Here is a 23,712-nt window from a genome sequence, read left to right on the forward strand (position 1 = left end):
CAAAAGCAAGAAATAATAGCCTTGCCACCTGCCGCTGGGAGAGTGCCGAGAGTACCCACACCTGCAAGCTGGGTTTACTTTCTCCTAAACCACCACTGCTAGGCAAGGCTCCAGGTCCCTGCTGCTCGCCAAGTGGATACTGGGAAGTTGGTTTTATTCCCACCAATGGAAGAGAAAGCTGAGGCATTGAGATATTGTGATTCTGCCTCCCCCCCCAAAGTCAGTGAACGCCCAGGTCTGACACCACACATGGACAGATAGACAGATAGATGGATGGATTAGCAGGCACTTCCCCCAAAAGTAATAGCATGTCTTATCAGTCATAAAACATGCTCAGACTCTCTTGTAATTAGAGAGGCATACTCCAGAGTTACCATAATTCCTACCCATCAGTTTAGCTGAGATGGCTAGAGTGAGCAAGGCTGTGTGGGGGTGATTTGCTGTACTCACAGATGGTCATGGACATTAGAAACTGCTGTAGGACTGGAGAGAGAGCTCAGTCCATAAACCACTTGCTGCACAAGAGAGAACCTGAGTTCGGTCACCAGGACCCATGTGAAAATGCTGGGTGTGGTGGCACATATGTGTAACCCCAGCCCTGGGGAAATAGAGATAGGCAGATCCGTGGAGCTCACTGGCAAGTCAGCCTAGCCTACTTAGTGAGTTCTGGGACAGCGAGAGGCCCTGCCTGACACGGAAAGTGGAAAGCACCTGAGAAATGACATCGGGCCTGCAAGCCTGCCCACACAAATAGGTGTACCCGCACACTCGTGAACATGAACAAACATTTTACACACACACACACACACACACACACACACAGCTGGCATGACCCTCAGGAGGACAGTTTCTGAGAATTTAAGACTATTTTAAGCACATAAAGTATTTGTCTCATAGATTAAATCTTGGCACTTTAGCCAGAGATCTTACAATCATATGTAGATACAATTCCACGTAAAAGATGGCTCCAGCCACCCAGAGATAAACCCACTTGGTTTTCTTAACCTCTCCCTACTCACTGTGGAAGCAGTTACCCACTTCCCCTGCACACACACAGAATGCCTCTTACTCCATAGCCCTCAGCTTTCCAGAGTGTTTTGCAAGCCTCTAGAATACTTGCCCAACTGAGGGTACCCTGGGAAAGGGTCAGCTGCTTACTGTGCCAGCCCCACGAGACTCCCAATGTCCCCCAAATCTAGAGGGATTTCACAACGGTTGAGATGTAATTTCATTTGGCATTTCTGGCTACCCTCTCTGCCTCTGCCAGCGACAGCCAATTCTATATAAAGCTGCCAAACCTGGCATCTGTACGCTAAGCAGTGACCCCTTGCAGCCAAGGGCAAGGCACCAGACCGCCCGTGTATAACTTGCTGGTAACAGTGACAATCAGGCTGAGAAGAAGCCCTGAACACTGTTGGGTCCAGGCAGACCCAACACAGGGAAGTTAATTCTCTCTGCTCCGACCTCAGGCACAGAGTAGCTACAGCTTCATCATGGAGACAGGATATAGACACATCCTGTCTGAATTAGCAGCACGAAATAGGGCCCCAGGGGTGTCTCCTAGCAGGGACCCTGCCACAAATCCAATGGAGACTGTAATCTGGAGAAGCATCCGAGCAAAGGCTGTAACCCCATCATCCCCAGAAGAGAGGTGTTGGCAGCTGTTAGCCAAGCAAGGTCTGAAACTGAGCACACGTGCCCATGCATCCTCACACGAGAACTTGAGTCAGCCACAGACTGAGAAAAAGGCGTGTGAACCCTGAAGTCAACACTCTCTCATAAAGTTTACCTCGGGGTGCTACACATTTGTAAACATCTGGCACATCTCAGCCTCCACTCTCAAGTATTTATATGCATCTCATTCTTATAATCCAATGAGAGCTGTTCTATGAAGATTTCTCACTTTGTGGATGCCGGAACTGGAGCTGAGACATCGCAGTGATGATCCCAATACAGACAACATACAGGATAGCAGGTACTGGTGACACCGATCGGCACACAATCACAGACCACACAATATCGATATAAGGTACCTACTATCCAAGCCACACAAGACTGGGGCCGAGAGGCCTCCACCGCCTGCATTTACAGGACTTAACAGGGCAAACCAGGGTGTAGTTTAGTGGTAGCATGCTTGCCTAGCACGCATGGAAGAGACCCGAGTTCCCTCTTTAGTAAGGCACAAACTCTGTGTTGCCACATGCCTGTAATCACAGTACTTTAAGACAGGGGGATCAGAAGTTCAAAGTCATCTTTGACTGCGTGGCCTGGTCCAATCTACAAACTAGCGTGAGTGACATAAAACCCTGTCTCAAAAATAAGTAAATAAATGAATAAATGAATAAATAAATGAACAAATAAATAAATAAATAAATAAATAATAAAAACAAAAGGGCCTCTGTTGTCCCTTATTGTCTTATTGTGTTAGAGAACACCCATGTAGGCTCAGAGGAATTCCTCTCTGAGGTAAGGGGTAAAGTGGATAAACAGTTGTGCTCTTTTAAAAATAACGCTTTAGACTGCAAAAGCCCCAAAGCAGACCAAAGCAGAGAAGGCAGGGCAGAGAGAGGCCCATCAGTGTTTCCTACATCCGGAGACTCTCCTTGCTCCTGTCACCAAGAAGTTAAAGCGTTTAAAAAGAAAGTCGTTTTTGTTTGTTGTTTCATAATCCCCAGGAGTCAGAGAGAGCAGATCCGCAAAGTCTGTGCCTGTCCCAGGGACACTGGGCCAGAAAGAACTGTTGGAGATTTTTGGAGTTTTCCCGGAGTTGGCCAGGGTTCCCTGGTGCGAACTTGACCTGACCACAGCAACTTGCCTTGGGGGTGGGGTGGGGGTGCCTGGTTACTGAAGGCTCGGTCTCTCCCTCCCTCCCTCGGGTCCCCGACCCTTCCCAAGTCCCACACAAAGAAACAGCGCGCCACCGCGGAGCTGGTGGCCTCTTTGGGCTGGGGGACATCCATCCGGCCAGGGCGCCAGGCCTGCCGCTCCCGGGCTCGGACCCCGCGCGCTTGGTGCGCCACAGTGCGGCCCGGGTCTGGCGGGGATCCGGGACAGTCCCGGTACTCACCGTGGTGCGGGGGAGGCGGCGTGCTGTCGGGGCTGCTCATCGCCACGCAGCGGGGAGACACGCGGTGGGCGCACTGCAGCGGCGGGGGTCCCCAGCTCCTGGACCCTGCCTCTCGGTTGTACCTGGGGCTCCCACTCCGCGCGGCCAGCAGAAGGGAGGGGCTCCGCCCCAAGATAGGCACACTTCAACTTTTTTTTTTCTACAACTTGGCCATGAGGTTCCCACCCATTTTTTTTTTTTTTTTTTTTTTTTTTAAACACACACCCGCCCACTTCCGAACGTTTTCTTCTGCGCTCTAACTTTCTGCTCAAGGCTCACAGTTCTCGGTGTTTCTGTTTCCATCTGCCACTATCAGATAGAAAGCTTGTGGTTAGACCCCCTCCCCCTCCCCGTGTGAGCTCTGGAGAAGTCCCACGTGAGACCCAGTGGCCTGGCTGGGTACTGTCCAAATAGGGACAGACAAGCATTTCAAGCCTGCACAGCTTGGATGCTGGACAGCCAGAACCAATCTAAACATTTCTTCTTTTTAAAATGATTGCTCTTAATTAACATTAATTGTTGTATCTATTTCCAGAGTATGGCACAGTATTTCAGGACATCCATACACATAGGCTTCGTACTGATGGTGTCAGTTAGCATTCCTAACGCTTTCCCAATCTTTTACTTCTGGAGGCATCCAGCTCATGGTGTGTGTGTGTGTGTGTGTGTGTGTGTGTGTGTGTGTGTGTGTAGCCACGCTCTGTTTTAGTACCACTTACCCAACCTTGCTCTGTTTTTCCTCTCGTCACTGGTCACTAATAACTGCTACTGGACTTTTCTACCAGATAGGTAATGCATGCATTTGACCCTCTGTGTCTGGCTTAGTTTACCTGACGAAAAGCCCTCCACTTCCACCCTACTCGACAGGGCTGCCAGCTTGTATCTTTAAATGGTGCTGTCACCTTGCAAGCACGAGGAGGACCAGAGTTCAATTCCACTGTCTTAGTTACTTTTCTTGTTACTGTGATAAAATCAGGTTTATTCTGGTTTGTAATTAGAGGGTACGGGTCTATCATTTCAGGGGAGGCACAGCCTCAGGAGCTTGAGACAGCTGGACACATTGTATCTACACTCAAGAAGCAGAAGAGGAGAGAGGAGGGGTGTGTGTGCTGATACTCACCTCCCAGGCACTGCCAGATGCTAGCCTAAACAATTAAACAGTAAAAGAGCCAGATGCCAGAACACTTAGAACCTAGGCACTGGCAAAGTGGAAGTAGGTCGATTCCTTGCGTTGGCTAGCCGCCGGCTAGCCCAGGTTGCTTGGTGAGTTCCAGGTTACTGAGACATCTTGTCTTAAAAATCAAGGTAGATAGTACCTAAGGAACAGCAGCGGAGGTTGACCTCTGCTGACCTTCCACACACGCATGCACTGAACTGAAGGAACTTCATCTCATGTTTTTCTTTAAGTTGTCATCCCACATGTGACATTGTTGCGTCAGGGTTAGAAGGATGTCTAAGACTTCTGATGTGCTCAGATCTGTTGCTGTAGCTGTTCCCGTTTCAATCCAGACAACCAGTGGCGGCCCTCAGAATTAAGCACTAAATTTCACAATGGGGATAGTGAATTCCAACGTGAGGAACATTTGTAGCTGCGTTTGTCCCTATTCCTGTTGCTGTGATAAAAACACCCCAACAAGAGCAACTTAAGGAATGAAGGGTTTGTTCTGGCTCACAGTTCAAAGATGCAACCCATTCCTGAGAAAGCCTTGGTGGCAGGAGCATGGATAATCGGGCCAGCAGTCCAGAAGCAGGGAGCCATGATCTTAGTGCTCAGCTCACTGTTTTTTTTTTTTTTTTTTTTTTTTTAATGCAAGGTTTAGGGTGGGTCTTCCACACCACAAACTAACCTAAACTAGGTTCTCTATCATAGGCATGCTCAGAAGCCCATCTCCAGATGACTATATGTTCCATCAAGTTGGTGATTAACACTAACCATCCTACACGAGAGCTCATCAATAATATGCAATGCTAGATCCTGACAAAATAAGAGTCCACAAGTGATGGCCTGGAGGGCAGAGGCAGCAGGTGGAGACGATGTTCAATCTTAAATCTTACATCTGACTAAGGGATAACTTGACTAGGACAGTTGAGCTGGAGACTGCTGACTTGATTAGACTAAGTGGCCGAGAAGCCCCAGTGATCCTCTGGTGTTGGATCCCCAGCATGTGGCACTGCACCCTGCTTTTGTGTGGGTGCTGGGTATCAAACGCAGGCCCTCCTGCCTGCTTGGCAAGGCAAGCACCTTATTCGATGATCCATCTCCTCAGCCCCAGCAAAGGCTTTCTGAAGGGGATTTCCACTATTGTTATTTTTGGAAGCAGTGGATTGGCTGGGCAGAAATCCTAAGTTCAACCCTGTTTTGATTAATGAGTTCATTAGGGTAATTCCAGCTCCAGAGATTGCTATAGATACAGCCATGGCCACTGGGATTTATTAGATAATATCAGACTGTCTTCCAAAATGTATCAGTTTCTGTTTCCATTAGACATGCTTGGGGGTTTGCAGTGTTATCTTCCAAATATTTGGTACTTTGGTTCTTTTACGTTTCCTGACTGTGCTGTGTGTTGGAGCATCTCACTGTGGTCTTAACTTGGTACAAATGGATACATGTCAGGTAGCATGGCCAATGAGCTGATGAAGTGCTTGAAATCAAAATGGGATGCTGGGCAGTTAGGTGGACTGGGAAATCCGGGCTTTGGTATTGTGGTGGCTAGTTTAATTGTCAGCTTGGCAGAACCTAGAATCAAGTGGGAAACAATTATCTGGATCAGGTTGTCTTGTACACACGTCTGTAGGGGATTGTCTTGATTACCTTTAATTGACACAGGTAGTATCATTCCCTGAGTTGGGGACCCGAACTGTGTAAGTAGAGAAGCTTAGTCCCGAGCATGCATACATTCACCCTCTCTCTGTCTCTCTGCTCTTGGGTGTAATAGTTTTTTTTTTTTTTTTTTTTGTTGTTGTTGTTGTTGTTTTTGTTTTTAATTCCTGCCTTGACTTCCCTACAATGGTGAACTATAACTGTGACCCAAGTTTAAGTTGGTTTTGTCAGGTTGTTTTAATCACAGCCCAGGAATGAAACCAGAACAGGAATAGACTTACGTGGTGATACTGGATTTGTTTTTCTCTCTTCTGTACACAATTTTCTTTTTTTGGAAAGTATCACGTAGAAGGTGGCTTGGAAACCGTAGGTACTCAATAAGTGGGGGCTTACTATTGTCTTTATCTTTGCTTGGTATTGTTACTCGTGGGGGTAAAAAGGCAGAGTTCTAGGGAGCAGCGAGTGTCGGGCCTTCTGGAGAGTTAACTGCTGGGTGAACCCCGCAGTGGTTTGTTATATCATCTAACAAATATGTGCTCTTCCTGCCCTCAGTGTGAGCCTTGCAGTCAACAAGCCAGCTCTGCCTGAAATCTGCTCTGCTTGGAGGAATGTTAGAGGAGCGCTCTGCGCTGCATCCAGCAGAGGCCTGGAATGTTCTTTCTGGGGTAGAGGGGATCTTGGCCTTCTGCCTCAGCCTTCTCCCATGTGCAGAGCACACTCAGGTGGCCACTGCTTCCCTAGCACTTTGGAGTGTGGATGGATCTTAATACACTGTTCGGATTTGTGTATAGCTCGGTCAGAACCTGCTGGAGATGACCCTCTGAAACATATCATAATTTTAATGACTATGAAGTGGATTTTCTGTTTGGGTAAGAATGGATATGACAGTGGACAGGTGCTCAGATACGCATCCCTATAGTCATGCAGGGCTTGTTTTCTCTGAAGCATGCAACAATTAATACAAAAGGTCTTTCTGCTCTGAAAAGAGAACTTGGTACTTAAAGGAAACAGACTGTGTAAAAGTCATCGTTTTCTGGCTACTGGTGCACTTGAAATGTGAAAACTAGACTAGACTCTTGGAGGGTGGAAGCAAGCTGGATGTGAATATAGAAATATTTACAGAACAGCATTCTTAGTACATATAAGGAAAAGGTTTATAGTAGCTATGAAGAATTCTGTTTTTGTTCCTCCCACCCACCCTCCCACTCACCTATTCCTTCATGTATCCAACACTTATCCAACCCAACGTTTATTCAATAGCTATTCATAGATGACCCAGGGGACTTATTGCGGGGACACAGATGAATAATATAGAGTTGTGCTTTGAACAAGAACAGAGTCAGCACTGGAGAGAACAACTCTCAGAAAAGAGAGATTATCTTGATGATACTAATTGAAGTGAGAATATCCACCCTAATGTGGGCTGTATGATCCCATGGGTTGGGGCTGTAGAGTGTTTGAAGTGGGGGTATCCACTCTAACGTGGGCTGTATGATCCCATGGGTTGGGGTGTAGAATGCATAGCTGACCACCAGCATCCATCTTTTCTGCTTCTGGGTGTTGATACAGTGTGACCATCCACTGCCTTCTGGCTGCCATGATTTCCTTCCCTTGACAGACTGACTGTTCCCCCTGGAGTGTAAGCCAAAATATACCTCTCCCTTGTGTTGTTTTGTTGCAGCAACAACAGAATTAACCAAGCCACCAATCCTCTGAACTCTGTCTGGTCTATATCCAACTGTTACATTCAAAACCAAACCAAACCAAACCAAACCCCGAAAGCTGTCTCTGCTAATGAGTATCTGAGGCAATAGCAAATTGTCCCCTAAACCTAGTCCTCTTCTGGGTTTGCCTCCTACCTTCAGTGCAGTCCACACTGAATATGTCTACTGACTCTGTGTCACGGTGAGAATGAATGAGGTAACGCATACAAAATACTAAGAAAGATATCTGGCAAATAGTGGAATCTCAACATTGTTTTCAGAGCGGCACATCTTCGTGTACTTCTGTGAAGACTCCAGGAAGGCAGTTGAACGTGGAGTTGCTGGGGAAAGGGTAGATAATTTTGAAATAGCTGAGAGCTCTCAGACAACTGGTCATTTTTGTGTGGGCTTCTCTAGCACATGGAATTCCCGATTTGGGGGACTTAGGGAGATGGCTCTGTGGGTAAAACAGTCACTCAGTGTGAGGACTTGTGTTCATGGTCTCAGAACCCACACAAGGCCAGATGCAGTAGCAAGTGCATACGCAATCCAGGGGCTTCTGTGGTGAGAAGGAAGGCCTCGGGAGGTGCCTCAGGAGCTTGTGGGCCAGTTAGCCTGGGGTATTGGAACTAGTCTAAAAGGAGGTAGAAAGTGAAGACCTATACCTGAGGTTGTCCTCTGACCTCTATACCTGTGCTGGTATGCACATGCCTGTGCACATACAAGCGTGCAAAGCATATGCATATGCCACATTCATATACATACATAAAGTGTACAAAAGTATGACATTCAGACACAGCATTAGGAAAACTGACTTGACGTTATTGAGAATTATTAAAGTAGGCAGTTTTTGAGGGGCTCAGTTCTGGAGAAAGAAGGAGCAGACAAGGGGGAGAGCTGACCTTTGGTGTCATTTTATCTGCTGAGGGTTTTGCTTGTGTACAGTCACAGTTGAGGGGCCTGAAAAGAGTTAACAGTGTTCTTTTGAGGCTGAAGAGAAAATGGAATTGGTGGGGGGAGGCTTTGGTAAGACTCCAGCCTCTGTGTGTGCTTTCATACCTGTGGTGTGCATTAGTGTGCTGTGTGTGCTCTCTGACATGTTAGTGTACATTAGTATGCCATGTGTGTTTTCAGACTCGTTAGTGTGCATCAGTGTGCTGTATGTGCTCTGTGACTCATTAGTGTGCATTAGTGTGCTGTAGTGTGTTCTCTGACTTGTTAGTGTGCAATAGTGTGGTATGTGCTTTCAGATCTGTTAGTGTGTTAGTGTGCTGTGTGTGCTCTCTGGCTTGTTAGTGTGCATTAGTGTGCTGTGTGTGCTTTCAGATTGGTTCGTGTAGTGACTTGTTCATTATTTTTCTATGTGTATATGTCTGTGTATGTGTGTGTTTGTTGGTGTCCAGGTACATATGTACATGTTTGTGGAGACCAGAGGACAACTTCAGCCGACATTCTTTAGCGTCTGTCCACCTGTGTTTTGAGACAAGATCTTTCACTAACCTAAAACACATCAAGTAGGCTTGACTGGGTGACTAGCCAGTCCTAGGGATCTGCCTGCCCATCTCCTCAGAGCTGGCATTACAGATGTGTCCCACCATGCCTGGTCTTTTAAGATGTATTTTCTGGGGATCAACCTGAGGTCCTTATATTTGCTAGACAAATACTTTACTGACTAAGGCATACCCAGCATAAATGCATTATTATCAGCTAAAGTATAGTTTTCTTGAAGGTAAATGGTAAGGGAAGGTGAACCACCAACTTGTATCATGAGGTTCTACAGGTTTTGATGAATACAGTATCATGTATCTCTGATGACAATAGTCTCACTGCCGTGGGCCTGCCATTTTTTACCTGTTCCTCCCCTCTCTCCTGAGCTTATTTTTCTCCTGCTCTTTGACTTTCTGTGTAGCTGGAGTTTTCTTGTGTCCACCCAGCTCCTGTAGCTGCTCTGACCCAAGTAAACACACAGAAACTTGTATTACTTATAAACTGTATGGCCATGGCAGGCTTCTTGCTAGCTAGATCTTACATTTTAAATTAATCCATTTCTATAAATCTATACCTTGCCACACGGCTCATGGCTTACCAGTATCTTTGATTCTTGCTTCTCATGACAGCAGCAGCTGGCAGCATCTCCTGACCCAGGCTTCCTTTTCCCAGAATTCTCCTCTCTGTTTATCCCACCTATACTATACTTCCTGCTTGACCACTGGCCAATCAGTGTTTTATTTATCAATCAATCAGAGCAACACATTCACAGCATACAGAAAGACATCCCCAGCATTTCTGTGATTGAGATAGGGTCTCACTGGAAGGCTAAGGACAATGTGGAACTTTCCACAAAGCCCAGGCTATCTCTGAACTTCCTATCTTCTTCTTTTTTTTTTTTTTCAACCTCCTCATGCTAGGGTTACAGTACTGTACCAACATGCCTGGATGGCTGATTGCTGAGTGTTATGATGATGTTTGAATGTCTGCAAGCTACTTTAGCAAATAATTGAACCCAAAAGAGAATTATGAAAACCTCTGATTCACAAGTAGTTTGGATAGAAATGGTGGGCAATCTCCAGACCTCTTAAGATCATTATCTGAAATGGGATACATCATGTGAGATGCTGCTGTGGGATCTGTACTAACCAGGAAGTAGCAGAATCAAGCCAAATTGGGGACAACTAGCTGTATTCTTCAGGAAGTTGGAGAATTACTTGTTTCTGTGTTGAATGTGAATATAAAGAAAACACTCTTTTTGTCCTCAATTCCCTTCTCTAACACTCTTCCAAAAAGTATTTTTGTTTTCATTTTATTTATGTGTTGATGTGTATGTACATGGCTAATGGGGGCTAGAAGAAAGTCTCCTGGAGTGGGAGTTAAAGGTAGTTGCTATGCACCCTGTGGGTACTGGGAACTGAACAGCCAGTGCTCTTAACCTCTGAGACATCTTTTTTATCTATGACACTACTGTGGTGATACTTTGTTCAGAGATCAGAGTACAGAGCTAGCCACTACTTAACTATGGAAGCCAAGCAGTGGTGGCACACACCTTTAATCCCAGCATTTGGAAGGAGGAAGCAGGAAGATCAGGAGTTCAAGGGCACCCTGGGCTACATGAGATTGATCCAGTCTAAAAGAGAAACAGAGCCAGGTGGTGGAGGCTCACACTTTTAATCCCAGCACCAGGGAGGTGGAGACAGTAAGATAAGGCATGAGGAGACCAGAGGTCACCCCTTCAGTCTGAGGATTTGTAGAGGCAAGAAGTCTATCTAGTGGCTGGCTCCTTTACTTCTCTGATCTTTCAGCATTTACCTCAATATCTGACTCTAGGTTTTTATTGTTAAGACCAATTAGAATTCTGGGTACACTCTACCAAATTTCTGATCTAATTTTCCTTATTCTGAATAGCTTAAAAAATTTCTCTTGTTTTTCTGTGATGCCTTCCTTCAGTCTTTGTTTATGTGAGTGATATCCTTTACTCCTTTGCATCTGTAAGATGGTCTCATCAGATGGAAGAGTTGCTTCAGCTGGTTTAGCATCTTAACTCTTACCTCACACCCCTAGATCATTTCACTCCTAGACAGAAGCCTATATTATTCTGATCTTTGTTCCTGTCCAGACAAGGTGTTCTCCTGTGATTTCTTTCAAGAGTTCCTAACCTGGCCAGAAATCTCATCTATTCTGGAGCCTGAGATGGGGTAACTCTGAGCTACAAGGGGAGAGTTTAAGGGCAGTTCAAGCCATTTAGCAAAATCTATCTCAACATAAAAATAAAAAGAGGACTGGGGATGTAGCTTAGTGATGCAGAATACCTGCTTAGCATGTCTGAGATCTCAGATTCAGTCTCAGTAGTTATCTTGGCTTTAATGTAGTTTGACTGTTATAGACTTTTATCTGTATGTAATGTATCTATCCTTCTTGATGTTCTCTTGCTTTACTAGACCAATGGCTTGGTGCCAGTCCACATTTTTAAAATTTCTCAGGCATTATTATTTCACACGACCCCTCTATTCCTTTCTGAAGAATAATTTATCCTTTAGGAATATACTGGATTTCCATTCCTAAGTATTTAATTATTTGTTGACAAAGTTAAATTTTCTTCTCTTCTAATTTCTCATTGCTGGTCACAGAAGGCCAAATTATTCCTGGGTGCGCCCTTGTAGCTTACAAACAGCCTTGCTCAATTATTTGTTAGATATGCAAATTCACTATAATTTTGATTCTGTGGTTTTACTACAATTGTCTTTATTTATTTATTTATTTAACTTTTTAATAAGTTCATGTGTGTGGATGTATAGGTGTGTGTGTGTGTGTGTGTGTGTGTGTGTGTGTGTGTGTGTGTGTGTGTGTGTTCGTTCCACATAGCTGTGTACATGGAGGCATGTGGAGGCCAGAGGACAATTTAGACGCTCCTCTCAGGAATGTCATCCACCTCCTTTGAGTCAGGCTTTCCCTGGCTTGGAGTCTGTTGAATAGGCTAGCTGGGTAGCAAACTGCAGGAGCCACCTGTCTCTCCTTTCAACTGTTGGGGTTACAGCACCACTGTGCCTGCCTTGTCTGAACTTGGGGCCTTGTGCTCCTGATTCAAACATTGACTGACTGAGCCATCTCCCCAGCCTTACCTGGGTTTTCTGTGCAAGCCATCATATTTGCAAATGTCTGTAGAGTGTTTATTTTATTTTATTCATTTACTATTATTGTAAAATTTATTTTACATACCAACCAGAGCCCCTTCTCTCACCCCTCCTCCCACACCCCCACACCTTCCCTCCCCAGCCACTCATCCCCTCCTCCAACAGGGTAAGTTCTCCCATTGGAGGGCAGCTAAGCCTGGTACATTCAGTTGAGGCAGAACCAAGCCCCTCCCTGCTTTATCAGGGTCGAGCAAGGTGTCTGACCATAGGTAATGGGATCCAGAAAGCCAGGGATAGATCCTGATCCCACTGCCAGGGACCCAGCTACATGACTGTCTCCTGTATGCAGACGGTCTAGTCCGGTCCCATGCAGGTTCCACGGCTGTCAGTGTAAAGTTCATGAGTTCCTTTAAGCTTGGTTCGGTTGTCTCTGTAGATTTCCCCATCCTGATCTTGACCCTCCTTGCTCATAGAATCCCTCTTCCCTCTCTTCGACTGGACTCCTGGAGCTTGGCCTGGTGCTTGGTTGTGGACATACTAACTCTCTGACTCTGGATGCCCAGCTTCCAGAACAGAGAAATAATTACAGTCACTTCAGCCGCCCAGTTGATAACATTTTGGTTATGGCAGCCAGAAATGATTAGGACACGCAGTGACCTTTACCATGTAAGTGACTGTCAGGTCAAGCTGATTTCTCTCACCACGTGACTGCGTGCCCACATGGCCTAGGATTTACAGCAGGTGAGAAGACCCTGGGCATGGGCTGGACAAGCTCCAGGCCTGGCTGCTGCTCTCTCCAGTGAGAGCATCATTGGGTCCACAGTAAATGCCATCTCTAACAACCCCAGGAGATGCTGAGTGCGTAGGCAACACACTTTCACCTTCATCTTCAAAACATACAAAATGTTCTTATGCACCCCCCCCCCAGTGCATGTGTGTGAGAGTTGCAAACATGCATGTTCATGAGTGTGCAGGTTTACATGTATTATAAACATGTGGAAGCCAGAGGACAAAATTAACTTATGTTCCTCAGGTGCTGTTCACCCGTTTTTGAGACAGGGTCTCTCACTTGCTAGGAAATTGCCAATTAGGCTGGACTAGCTGGCTAATAAATGCCAGGGATGCAGCTATTTCTTCCAGGATTACAAATGCCCACCGTCGTATCTGGTTTTTCCTTTAAAATAAACAAACAAATGAAAAACTTGTGGCTTCTGGGGATGGAACTGAGAACCTTGTACTTGTAGGAGGCTAATCAACTCAGCTATCATACAATAAAGGCAATACACATAGTGGTAGAAAGGTAGAAATATAATTCATGTTTTTACATTGATCCCTTATCATGTGTATTTTGTTTTGGTAAACTTTTAGACTTCTGTTTTCCTTTAAACTTCCTTTTTAAAAATTAAAAAAGAATTTTATTTTTCTCTTATATATTGTATACAGACCACAGTTTCCCACTCTTAACTCCTCCCAGCCCCTTCCCCCACCTCCCCTCTCCTTCAGATCCATTCCTCATCCCCCCCCAAGAGCAGGCCTCCCAGGGATACCCACCAAACATGGCCTAACAAGCTACAATAAGACTAGACACAAACCCTTATATCAGGGCAAAAACCTAATAGGAGGAAAAGGGTCTCAAACGCAGGCAAAAGAATCAGAGACAACCCCATACACTCCCACATACTCCCACTATTGGGAGTTCCATAAGAACACCAAGCTACACAATCATAAGGTATTTGCAGAGGACCTAGCTCAGACCCATACAGAGTCCGTGATTGTTGCTTCAGTCTCTGTGAGTCCCTAGAAACCCTGCTTAGTTGATTTCTGTGGACTGTGTTCTCTAGGTGTCCTTGACCACTCTGGCTCCTACAATCCTTCCTCCCTGTCTTCTGCAGGGTTCTCTTGGCTCCACCTAGTGTTTGACTGTGGGTCTCTGCACTTGTTCCCATTGGTTGCTGGATGAAGCCTCTCTGATGACAATTGGGCTAGGCACCAATCTATGAGTTATAACAATATCATTAGGAATAATTTCATTGACTTTTTCCTTCCTTCCTTCCTTCTATTTTTCTTCCTTCCTTCCTTCCTTCCTTCCTTCCTTCCTTCCTTCCTTCCTTCCTTCCTTCCTCCCTCCCTCCCTCCCTCCCTCCCTCCCTCCCTCTCTCTCTCTCTGTCTCTGTCTCTCTCTCTCTCTCCTCTTCTTTCAACAAATCTTGTTTGTTTTACCTTGAGTCTTTGGGCCATTTGCTCCTGGTTCCTGGCTGTCAGGCCTGGGCTTCTTCTTGTGGCATGAGCCTCAGGCTGGACCAGTCTTTGGTTGGTCACTCCCACCATTACTCCAGCACATGCTGCAGGCAGGAAAGATTGTAGGTCAAAGGTTTTGAGGCTGGGTCAGTGTCCCAGGAGCCTTGCCTAGTTATAGAAGATGGCCAGTTCTGGCTCCATGTGCCCTAGACTTCGTTAGGGTCATTCTCATAGATTATAGGAAGCTCCCACTGTACTAGTGTTATATGTTGCCCTCCCCTCCCCAATTCCAGTTATCTCTCCAGTAGTCTCTCCCTCTGTTCCTTCCACATCCCACCTGATCCTTCCTGTTCCTATCCCCACCCACCCCTAGTCCACTCACAAAATCTATTCTATTTTTCCTTTCCAAGGAGATCCATGCATCCCCTTTTAAGCCCTCCTTGTTACTTAGCCTCTTTGGGTCTGTGGATTGTAACATAATTATCCTTTGATTAACAGTTAATGGCCACTTATACGTGAATACATACCATGCTTATCTTTCTGGGTTTGGGTTACCTCACTCAGGATAGTCTTTTCTAGTTCCATTCATTTGCCTGCAAATTTCATGATGTCATTATTTTTAACAGCTCAGTAATACTCCATTGTGTAAATATACCACATTTTCTTTATCCATTCTTCGGTTGAGGGACATCTAATCTAGGCTGCTTCCAGTTTCTGGCTATTGTGAATAAAGCTGCAATGAACGTGGTTGAGCAAGTGTCCTTATGGTAGGATGGAATGACCTTTGGGTGTATGCCCAAGAGTGTCATAGCTGGGTTTTGAGGTAAATCAATTCCCAATTTTCTGAGGAACAGTGATATTGATTTCCATAGTAGCTGTACAAGTTTGCACTCCCACCAGCAGTGGAGGAGTGTTCCCCTTGCTCTACATCCTCTCCAGCATGAGCTGTCACTTGTATTTTTGATCTTAGGCATTCTGACAGGTGTAAGATGGAATCTCAAAGTAATTTTGATGCATTTCCCTAATGGCTAAGGATGTTGAATATTTCTTTAGATGTTTCTCAGTTATTTGAGATTCCTCTGTTGAGAATTCTTTGTTTAGATCTGTACCCCATTTTTAAATGGGATTATTTGGTTTGCTGATATCTAGTTTCTTGAGTTCTTTATATATTTTGGATATTAGCCCTCTGTCAGATGTGCACTTGATGAAAATATTTTCCCATGTAGGCTGCTGTTTTATCCTATTGACAGTGTCCTTTGTTTTACAGAAACTTATAAGAGATAGTTTATTCTAGAACCAAATATGAGTGATATGGCCAGAGAACATGGATTTGGGTTACTTCAAATTCCATGTTCCAATGTGGAAGCAGTTTCATGGAGTTTTTATAGTAACAGAACAAAGAAAGTCATATACCAAAACAACTGTATTGTTGGTAAACATCAGAGAAGAGGATTATAGCCAAGTGGAGACATCTCAACTACAGGCTTCCCTTTGACTGGCAGAGAATACGGTTTTGTTGACTTAATACATTCCAAGAGTTTATACCCGTTAGTTGCAGGATGTTAAGTCCTATACCAGGGTAGGCAAGGGATTGGTATCGAGGTGGCTCAGGGCAGCCAGAGATTAACTGCAGTTAGGCTCTTGTAGACCTGCAACATTCCAACCTGTCCACATCACTGAAGTTCTAAGCAGCCTGCCTGCAGACACAGCTCCAGTCAGCCTTCACAGATGCTTCTTCCCAGGGGTTTTGTTCACAGTTGTCTCCCTCTGCCATGTGTCTTCTGGGGATGGAACAAGGTCATCAGGCTTGGAAGCAAGTACTTTAACCACGGATCCGTCTCACTAGCTCTGATCTGTATTGTTTTCAGGTTTAATTGTTCTAGCACCGTTTGTAACAACAACAATGATGATAAGAATTATAAGGCTGTCCATGGGCTGTGGTGTAGCTTAGTGGCAGAGTGCTTCCCTGACATGTGAGGGGTCCTGGGTTCAATCTCCAGCACTATAAGTATGTAAATAAGTAAATCTTAAAAAAAAAACCCAAACAAACAAACAAGCAAAAAAAACCTAGCCGGGAAGCGGTGGCGCACACCTTTAATCCCAGCACTCAGGAGGCAGAGGCAGGCAGATCTCTGTGAGTTTGAGGCCAGCCTGGGCTACAGAGAAAAAGCCAGGACGGGAATCAAAACTACACAGAGAAACCCTGTCTTGGAAAAAAAAAAAAAAAAGAAGGAGGAGGAGGAGGAGGAGGAGGAGGAGGAGGAGGAGGAGGAGGAGATATTGCCACCTCCATCAACCTGATACTCACAGGAAACATTCACAAGAAAAGGACTACAGCAAATCGAGCCCACCAGTGTCCTAGATCATACACACGTGTGTCCTGCTCTTTGGAGCCTGCTGTTGTTCCAGAACATACTTACATGTGTCCTGCTCTTTGGAGTTGGCATCTTCTGCTTGCCACCTTCTACCTATGAGTGGTGTTTTATTTCATTCATTTTATAAGACTAATGTGCAATGATCATATATGGTTAGATTTCTGTAACTGTATATATTTCCAATATTGTATTATCATACATTCTATTTCTACACAATTTTTTAAATAACACAGTGCATGTGCTCATTTTGAGTTTAAGTGACGAGGTACTTTTCAAAGGTGTTTTAGTGATAAATAAGGTTTCATTTTTGTTTAATTTTCATTTACATTTTTATTTATCAATGTGTGTGTGTTTGTTTGAGTGTGTGTGTGTGTGTGTGTGTGTGTGTGTGTGTGTTCATGTGCATATGTGTATATGCATGTAGGCGCCACAGTGTTGGGTGGAGGTCAGAGGACAACCTGTGGAATTTTATTCTCTCTTTCCACCATGTAGGTTGTCCTGAGGGCTAAATTCAGGTCAGGTTACCAGTCTTGGTAGCAGGTGCCTTTACCTCGAGCCATCCCACCATCCCAAGTTTCTTTAAAAAACAGGCAACAACAACAAAAACTCTTCACATTCATAATTTCTGAAGGTCTCATAGGGTCATGTTTTCTGTCATGATTTCCCTTCATCCTCCATGTGACTATACTGTGTATTTTTTGATAGTACAGAAAAGTTGATTATGACTTCCTTTTGCTTTTGTGTGTATTTTAGAGTTAATATTTCACCTTTTGGTATATATATATACATATATATACACATACATACACACATATATACATACACATACATACATATGTATACATATATATGTATACACACACACACACACACACACACACACACACATATATATATATATGCTAAATTTTTAAAAGTAGAGTACATTAGCATTATTTTTCTTTTAGCACTTTAAGGACCTTGATCTATTGTCAATGGGTGCCCATTTTTACTAACAAGGAGACATTTATTTTTAATCTTTTTTAAATTTAAAATTTTAAAATTATTTTTAATTTTCTTTTAAAATTTTTTATAGCATTTTACTACACCACTATCTTCCGGCTTCTACATTCTTTCTGCTCCCTCTTCCATGATATTTCTTGAATCTCGGTGTATGTGCACATTCTGTTTAGGGATGAACACTCAACAGTCGCTCTCAGCACTTTGACCAGTTATGAGTAACGGCATTAACCATCGACCACTACACAAAGAAGCTTCTCTGATCAAGGCTGAGAGCAGCTTTTCTCTCCTGCAGTAGTTGAGAAATCCCAGAATCAACTATGAGGACTGGGCCAACAGAAATAGTGAAGGCTGCTTTATAAATTGTTGAAGTTTAATGTCTTTCTTGGAGTCTTGGTATCCAGGGGACCCATTACAGACTTACTTGTCTTAGTTAGGATTTCTATTGCTGTGATAAAACACCATGCCCAAAAGCAATCTGGAGGAAAGGGTTTATTTCAGCTTACATGTCATAATCACAGTCTATCATGAAGGAAAGTCAGCGGAACCTCAAGGCAGGAAGTGAAGCAGAAACCACAGAGAAATGTTGCTTATTGTCTTGCTCTTCATGGATGACCAGCCTGCTTTCATATACAGCTCAGGACCACCTGCCTAAGTTTAGCACCACCCTCAGTGGGATGTCCCTCCCACATCAATCAATAATCAAGAAAGTGCCTTTGCAGACTTGCCTAAAGACCAATCTATGGAGGCATTCCTCAACTGATGTCCTCCTTCCAGATAATTCTAGCTTATGTTAAGTTAACAAAAAACAAACCAGGACAGCGGCTCTAACTAGGGTGTCCGCTAGTATTTATGAGATTTCAGGAAAATGTGTTCTGATTACTGCCTTGCTTAAGTCTAACCACTGTGAGAGCCGCTGACTAAGAAAAGGCACACACTTTAACTCATTCATGCATTATTACCAGTGTGGGGAAGCACAAAGCAGCTCCTTCCAGAGACAGTGTCCTCTGTTCCCTGTGTGCCTTTGTAATCTTTATGATCTCTGTGGGTTAGACAGGTATATGGATGGAGTGTGGGCAGAGATAGATAGTGGGATAGAAGATAGATAGGTAGGTAGGTAGATAGATAGATGATAGATGATAGATAGAGAGATAGATAGATAGATAGATAGATAGATAGACAGACAGACAGAGACTGATATTAACATAGCCTCTGTCATTCGATGATTCAGGGAACTGCTCTTGCCCAGAGGAAAAGGACTTCACTGGCTCCCCTCTGCTTACATAATCCACCTGCTGGGCAGGCAGCAAGGTCAGGCTTCCTTTGGCAGCCTCATCCCCTGAAATGCCCCAACTAGTATCTTCTGGACATTTTCCTTCTCTAAAATCACTCCAGTCGATGCTGTGGTATCCACATTTTACCTTTCCCAAAGCAGAAGCATCTCTCTGCTTTCCTCTGTCTTTGCCCTCTTTTCTTCCCACTGCGTGACTTCCTACATGGAGTCCTATTTTGTAGCCTGACAGCTGTAGTTTGGAATCTTGACTTTGTTAGTTCCCAGATGAGCAACATGTGTATAATGTTTCCTATTCCAGGCTCAGCCTTCCCTCTGTACCACAGAGCAGTCTCATCAAGCTTGCAGTCTGGTGGCACCGCACAAAACAGGCAGCAGCAGAGAGTCTCTGATACATGTGGGAGCTTGAAAAAGGGAGGAGTGAGATCATCTAATCTGCTGTGTATTAAATCACCACTGTGGTGGCAGGGCACGTGTCTGTCTACACATAAATGGACACACGTGTCATCGACATTCAGCATGGCTGCTAGTCGGTCATGCCATTATTGAGATGAACAGAGCAAATGTCTCTTTCTTCACAACCTACCTCTTTCCCTTGAATGTCCTTGGCCTGGTGGAGAGAAAATGAACACTTTCCAATTAAAAGTTGACCTTGGCCGATTACATTTCCTTGCTGTTGTGAAAGAAGCAGCAATCCACATGGATGTCTTTTTGATTGAGGGTTTTGGGCTCCAACTGTATTTCCTTCAGACTATTGATAAATTCTACCTCCTTCCTCTCCTGAGGTAGGACTTATGTGTGGAGTGAGCCCTGTGTGTCCTCATGGTGTGGCCCAGATTGGCTTCGAACTCATGGCATCCCTCCAATTTAGCTTCTCAAGGGCTAGAACTATAGATCTGAACCACTATGCCTGGATTCCTTGGGGAACTTGTACTGTTATGTCTGTGCTAATTGTCCCTTTGTCCCTTTGGCCATTGAGTTGGCTGTTGGCATTTGCTGCTCTTCAGCTGGCTCAATGGAACTTTGCATCATGGGATGCTCAGGGTAGGTAGTCACCTATGCCTGGCTCACACTCAGCATGCACAGTGTGTGTCATCTTTGAGGATGTGTGGGACCCCTTAGTAGCTAATAAACATATTAGTTACTTTATTCACTGTTGTGACACAATCCTTGACAATCATGACTTAAGGAAGGAAGGACGGATTCAGCTGGCCCCACAGTTTGAGAGTGCAGCTCATCATGGTGGGAAAGGCAAGGTGCCAGGAGCATGAGGCAGTTGGCCACATCACAGCAGCATTTAGGAACCAGAGAGCGATGACTGCTGGTAACCTGCTCACTTTGTCCTTCTTGTTCAGTCCAGGACTCCAGCTCATAGAGTAGTGCCGTGGACATTTAAGGTGAGTCTTCCACCTCAGTTAACTGCACCTACAGATTCTCACAGACATGCCCAGAGGCCTCTCTCCTTGGTGATTCTAGACCCTGTCCAGTTGCCAATCAGTTGTAACCATCATACTTCAGCTTGATAGACCATCACGCTATCACCACACTCACTTACCAGCCTCTGAGGTAATTCTGGTGTGACAAAGGACAAGGAACTAGAAAACAGGAAGACTCCTTGGGGATCTTTATTTCAAGGTGGGTAAGGGTTAAAGGAGATTTAGAACTTAATACCTATTTCTGAAAAGTTTATTGAGAGAAGCCAGAAAAAACACAAAACAAAACAAAACTTCCATTCAGTTAGAGAGACTCATTTTACCCAATGGAGTCATGTAAACTTTTTATACCTTTTGGAATAAAAGACACCTGTACATTCCTTTTAATCTGCACTTGAATATCATGTACCAAAGGGTCTGGTGTTGAGAAATGACATACCTAATAGGTGAATGGATGAAATATTTTCCTGGTCATAAATATGACAGAAATTACATATTGTTCATCTGGTTTTTAAAACACCGAGTTGTAATCTTTGTGGCTGTTAAGAACATTGTGAGTAACCTGTCATTTCTTAATAAGGATCAGAGGAGATTCCTCTGCCTGATAAGAAGAAGCTGTTCTTCTGGGCCTCACAATACTCTTGTTTGGGAATCAAGAGGATTTATCTGTGGTCCATTACTCATCGGTGCTTGACAGTGAACAGCAGTAACAATGATAATAAGTCTTGTCACACTTAAGAGGTGTGTGGATAAAGCACACTGAAACCCCGCATCCACACAAGCCCTTTGCCTACGTGGAGAAGGAATTTAGGTGTGTTTACAGGGGCCCATGCAGACCACTTGCATTCACACTGCATGGACAAAAGAGGTGTGAAGCTTTTTCACAGGACGGTGCTGAGCCACTGAGTTTATTGCTATTATTTAAAGGAGGAGGAAGTCATAAAACTAAGAAAGTAAACAAAACTCAAAAGGTCAGGAAGCTCCTGAAACTTACAAGGTCCACAAGTCTTCTCCCCAAGGTAATAAAATTGTAAACTACGGCTGGGAACAGGATATCCTGCTAGGCCAGCTGCCTGCAAGTTGTGCAGGGCACTGCGGGGATGCAGCTTCTATGCGTCATCACCCATGCTGGGGTAGGATGTTTAGTGACACAGCTATCTTCCTGTCACCTATCCTTTAAAGAACAGCAGTAAAGTCTGAATAATAATGCTTAGGGTTTTTTTTTTTAAATTTTTAAGATTTTATTTACTTTTATTTTATGTTCATAGATATTTTGCCTGCACATATGTCTGTGCATCAAATGCATGCAGTGCCCATGGAGGTCAGTAGAGGGCATCAGATCCTCTGGAACTGGAATTATAGATACTTGTTCACTCTTTGCGTACCAAACCTGGGGTCTTCTGGAAGAGTAGCTAGTGTTCTCATCCCCTGAGCTGTCTCTCCAGTATCAACTTGACAGTCTATGATCACCTGGGAAGAGTGTCTCACTAAAGGGTGTCTAGATAGGATGGGCTCCTGGGCATATCTGTAGGAGAGTCTCTTGGTTGTGTTGATTGGAATGGGAAAATTCACCCATTCTGAGTGGCACCATTCTCTGCGTTTGGGTCCTGGACTGTGTAAATATAGAGAAGGGGCTTTACCAGAATGACAGAAATAAAGCTAGGGTAGTACATGTGTATAACCTAGATGACAGCTCCCTTCCTGTCTCCCTCAATGCTCTCCTACTGTTCCTTCCTGCCCCCCACCCTTGCCTGCACAGCACTGTCTACAAACTATTTTGTATTTTTATTGAATTTAAGATTAAAAATATAAAATGTTAGAGTCAGATTAGCAAAAGATCTGTTTTTTAAACTCTTCCATCTTTCATCCTTGGGGGACCACTCCCCCTAAACTTGCCCACCACCATCACCTGTTTGCCTGAATCGTTTGTTAAGTGCTCATGAGGGAGGAAAGTGTGATTCCCCCATCCACTACTTAAACATCCATTGCTTCCAACTTTCTGATGCCTCTTTCCCAAATGGGGTGGATTCTGACTTGGAAGGTGGTTTTCTTCAGACAACTGACCAAATCATACTCTTATCATGGATTTGACCATTTGCATAGGGAAATGCTAGTTTCTTTTTGTTGGATTTTTCTTTTTGGGGGGCGGGGAGAGGGAAGATTATGTCCACTGTTGTTCCGAGACAGGATAAAAAGAAAGTGAAACTATGGGGGCATGGGAAGAGAAAGGGGGGTCTCACTCTGAAGTCTGATTAGAACACGCATTTTACCAGCTGAAAGTCAAGATCTGTACCACAGTTAACATTGGCCTAAGTCTCTTCTCCCTTCCCAGGTATAAACCTGTAATTTCTAGGAACCTCACCAGAAACCTCATGTACAGTAAAAGGACATTTTCTCATGGTCCTTGTGCAAATCCCGGTTTTCATTTTATCTAACTGTAATCTACACAGCAGATCTCTGGAGCCACCATATTGTCTTAGTTATCAGAGAGGTGGATAGAGATAGAGGAAGGGATAGTCCTTTACAAACCACAGAGCAATGAAATTCCAAAGCTTCCCAAACCCTATTTACCATCACTGATAGGACTTAGGTGTGGTTCTCAAGGGAGAATTGTGCCTTGATTGCCATCCTGCCTGAGTGTTGATTTTTGTATTAACACTGGCACTTAAGATCTGTGTTTTTAAATGTCTCTCTAATAAATTCCAGTTGTGTTTCATACTGGTGTGGGCAGAAATTTTTTTCTGTGATAAAGTAAAGGACTTGACTTTATCTCATTGGATGTCTCTGCAGGATAAGCGAACGCCTTAAGCTGCTGGTGGTAGTTCTGAGCTGTTTCTCCTGCTGCATCGATGTGTCTGCCTTTGTGCCAACTCCATGATGTTTTTATTACTATAGCTCTGTAGTAAAAGTTGAGTTGGGAATGGTGATACCTCCAGCAGTCTTTTTTAATCTTTCAGGATTGTTTTACCTATCCTGGATTTGTGTGTGTGTGTGTGTGTGTGTGTGTGTGTGTGTGTGTGTGTGTGTCCATATGAAGCTGAAAATTGCCCTTTCAAGTTCTGTGAAGCTTTGTGTTGGAACTTTGATGAGGATTGCATTGAATTTGTAGATTGCCTTTGGC

General features: G+C 44.3%; 1 protein-coding gene across 1 annotated transcript in view; it reads right to left on the reverse strand.

Moving 5' to 3' along the window:
- Gypc (glycophorin C (Gerbich blood group)) overlaps positions 1–3,254 on the reverse strand; it is a 42,005-nt gene extending 38,751 nt beyond the window's left edge. Inside the window, exon 1 of the mRNA XM_036204977.1 lies at positions 3,068–3,254. Coding sequence (XP_036060870.1) covers positions 3,068–3,107 — 40 coding nt within the window. The 5' untranslated portion in view covers positions 3,108–3,254. The remainder of the gene's footprint in view (positions 1–3,067) is intronic.
- Between the last annotated feature and the right edge of the window lie 20,458 nt (positions 3,255–23,712).

Source organism: Onychomys torridus, chromosome 13 (assembly GCF_903995425.1).
Source record: "Onychomys torridus chromosome 13, mOncTor1.1, whole genome shotgun sequence".
In the NCBI taxonomy this organism is placed as follows: Eukaryota; Metazoa; Chordata; class Mammalia; order Rodentia; family Cricetidae; genus Onychomys; species Onychomys torridus.